Below are 2758 nucleotides of genomic sequence, written 5' to 3' on the forward strand. Positions count from 1 at the left end.
CTATCCCGAACTCCTCAAAACGGCCGAGTACTGCGCGGACGTGTATCGAGATGTTGTTCGGCGTTCGTGGACGCGATGAGGACGTCATCGACGTATGCGAAAACGAAGTCGAGGCCGGCGAGAACGGTGTTGACTAACCTTTGGAAGGTTTGTGCGGCGTTACATAGGCTGAAGCACATTACTGGAAATTCGAACAGGCCGAACGGTGCTGTCACGGCAGTCTCGTGGACGTCACCGGCGGCGATCGGAACTTGATTGTAAGTGCGGACCAGGTCGAGCTTAGTGAAGACTGTTTTTCCCGCGAGGTTTGCGGTGAAGTCATGCAGGTAGGGCAGCGGGTATCGGTCTGGCACGGTGACTGTTCAGTCGGCGGTAATCACCGCATGGTCGGAAAGACCCGTCCTTCTTGGGCACTAGTAGCAGAGGGCTGGCCCACGCACTGGATGAAGGTCGGCAAATCCCTTGTTTTTGCATCAGCTCAATAAAATCTAAGTCGCGGCGCGCAATATCGAGCCGATCTGGGGGCAACCGTCGCGGGCGCGCGAAAAGGGGTGGTCCTTTGGTTTCGAGGACGTGTTCCACTCCATGTCGGAACGATTCAGGGACGGGTGACTCACTGGTCACGCTTGGAAAGTCCTGCAGAAGTCGGTCCCAATCCGGAGAGCGAGCGACAGTGAGCAAAGTGGTGCGCGCCGACGATGTGGATGTCACTGCGCAGGTGACTGTTCGCTTGTCAGCCGGATAGACCAAGCACCGGTGTCGCACGTCGACGAGGAGGCTAAAGTAGTGTAAAAAATCGGCATCGATGATGGAGCGTGAGACATCAGCCATCTCAAAGGTCCATGTGAATGGGCGCGTAAGTCCGAGGTCAAGAACAAGTGTTTTGGGCCCGAACGTTTTGAAGCGTGTTCCGTTGGCAGCTGTAAGATGTACATCGGACGGCTGGCGTGAGCTGTAGTTGTACGGTATGACCGAAATTTCAGCGCCTGTGTCGATGAGGAACAGCTTGCCGGAACGTTGATCGTTGATGTGTACCCGCGTAGAATTATTGACGACGTACAGGGCGGGTGGCCTGTGCGCGCTTCTTAGTTTTCCGCAGGCGCGGACGTGGGACCTTCCCGTGGCTCTTGCTTGAAACTGCATGGCGAGTGACAAGCGCGCGCCCTCTTGCCGAACCTAGCGTGGTAGAAACACATTTTCTCCGGCTGCTCCGCGTCCGAACGCGCGGGTACTCGTGACCGTGACCGCGATGGTCCTTCTGTGGAGTTGACGATTTTCGTAAGGGACCTGACTTGTTGTGACAACGCGGACACAGCGCCGGCCAGGTCGCTAAACTGTTTTTTGGATAGGACATCGACGCTCTGTGGGTTGGACACGTCCAAAATACGGTCTGCTCGTGCGGCCAGCTCGTCCAACGGTGCGTCGAGACCCACGAGGATGGCGGTAACGTTCGACGGGAGTTTCTGTAGCCAAAATTCTTTTAGCGCGTCTTCGCCTATGCTGGGTGGCATGCTGTTGCGCATGTCACGAAGCAGCTGCGACGGTCGGCGGTCACCCAAACCTCCGGGCTTAACAATCTCGCGGAACAGCAGCGCTTTGGGCACCTCATAGGCGCTGATGAGACGTGTGCGAATGTCGGAGTAGGAGGCGGCCGCGTTCAGAAGGTCGCCGATGTTCCGCACTGCTTCTTCATCTAGAGCGCTGACGACGAAATGTACCTTGGTCGCGTTGGCAGTGACGCGATGCGTTACGAACGTGGACTCCGCGTAATTGAACCACAGAGTCGGGGAGCGTTTCCAAAATGCCGGAAGCCGCATGTTCGCGATGGCTTCGACAACTTGGTTCGCGTTGTCAACGATGTTCTGGTTGTTAGGCGCGTTACCTTGCGCGTCCATGACGATTAACGCGGAAAGGGGTTATACAACTCGTACGACGACACGTGTGTTGCGAAAACGCGCGGGAGCACGGCGCGGAATCGGCGGTTACGACTTCGTACGTGAATGCAAGGGGAAACTTGAAGAGGTCACCAATGTGATTAACTAACCGTTATCACGGTTAGCCTTCCAACGCTTCGTAAGTAGGTAAGTACCTGCGTGGCGACTAGAACGTTACGGTTAACTATCGCGTCGCTAGGCGTCGATTAATGAATAAATAATCGTAAGCTTAATGTTGTTATGCGAATGCGCGATGCGCTTTTATTTTTAACAAATACGAACAGAAAAAGATAGCCGTACAAGAGTGATCGATGATCAGTATTCAGTTTTTTCTTGGTCACGTGTGTTCGCGATGCGAAAAGATTCAGAGGGGAACGGTTGTGAACGACGAAAAGATGGCGTCGATTCGCGGACTAGCGCGGTAGAGACGTGGACTGCTTATGATCGCGGTTACGGGAAGAGCAGTGTTGCCACGCTTTACAAAATGAAATAACGTACAATCGAAGTTAAAAATCTCGTATTTTTATCAAAATTATCGTACAATAATTTTTATCATAACCACGATTACTGATTAATGATTAGATACACGGCTTATAAATAACTTAAACTTAACTTAAACTCAAAAATCAAAATTCAAATACATATTCGTCATATTCTCCAATGTTTTATTATAGAAACATTATCGTAAGTAAATACATGTACAATTAATATATAATAATTCACAATATCCAAACAATTTTTATAATTTTACTGTTTATTCATTTATACATAATATTTATTATTTATACCATATTACCTACGACGGAGGGAGGTCATGTGGCTTC

General features: G+C 50.9%; 1 protein-coding gene across 1 annotated transcript; it reads right to left on the minus strand.

Annotated features, from left to right (window-relative positions):
* Nucleotides 1-1085: 1085 nt before the first annotated feature.
* On the minus strand, nucleotides 1086-1895 carry LOC103311146. Its single transcript, XM_008190714.1, has one exon. It carries the CDS (start codon nucleotides 1893-1895, stop codon nucleotides 1086-1088), a length of 810 nt encoding a protein of 269 aa, XP_008188936.1.
* Nucleotides 1896-2758: the final 863 nt, after the last annotated feature.

This window comes from Acyrthosiphon pisum, chromosome X (assembly GCF_005508785.2).
Source record: "Acyrthosiphon pisum isolate AL4f chromosome X, pea_aphid_22Mar2018_4r6ur, whole genome shotgun sequence".
Taxonomy (NCBI): Eukaryota; Metazoa; Arthropoda; class Insecta; order Hemiptera; family Aphididae; genus Acyrthosiphon; species Acyrthosiphon pisum.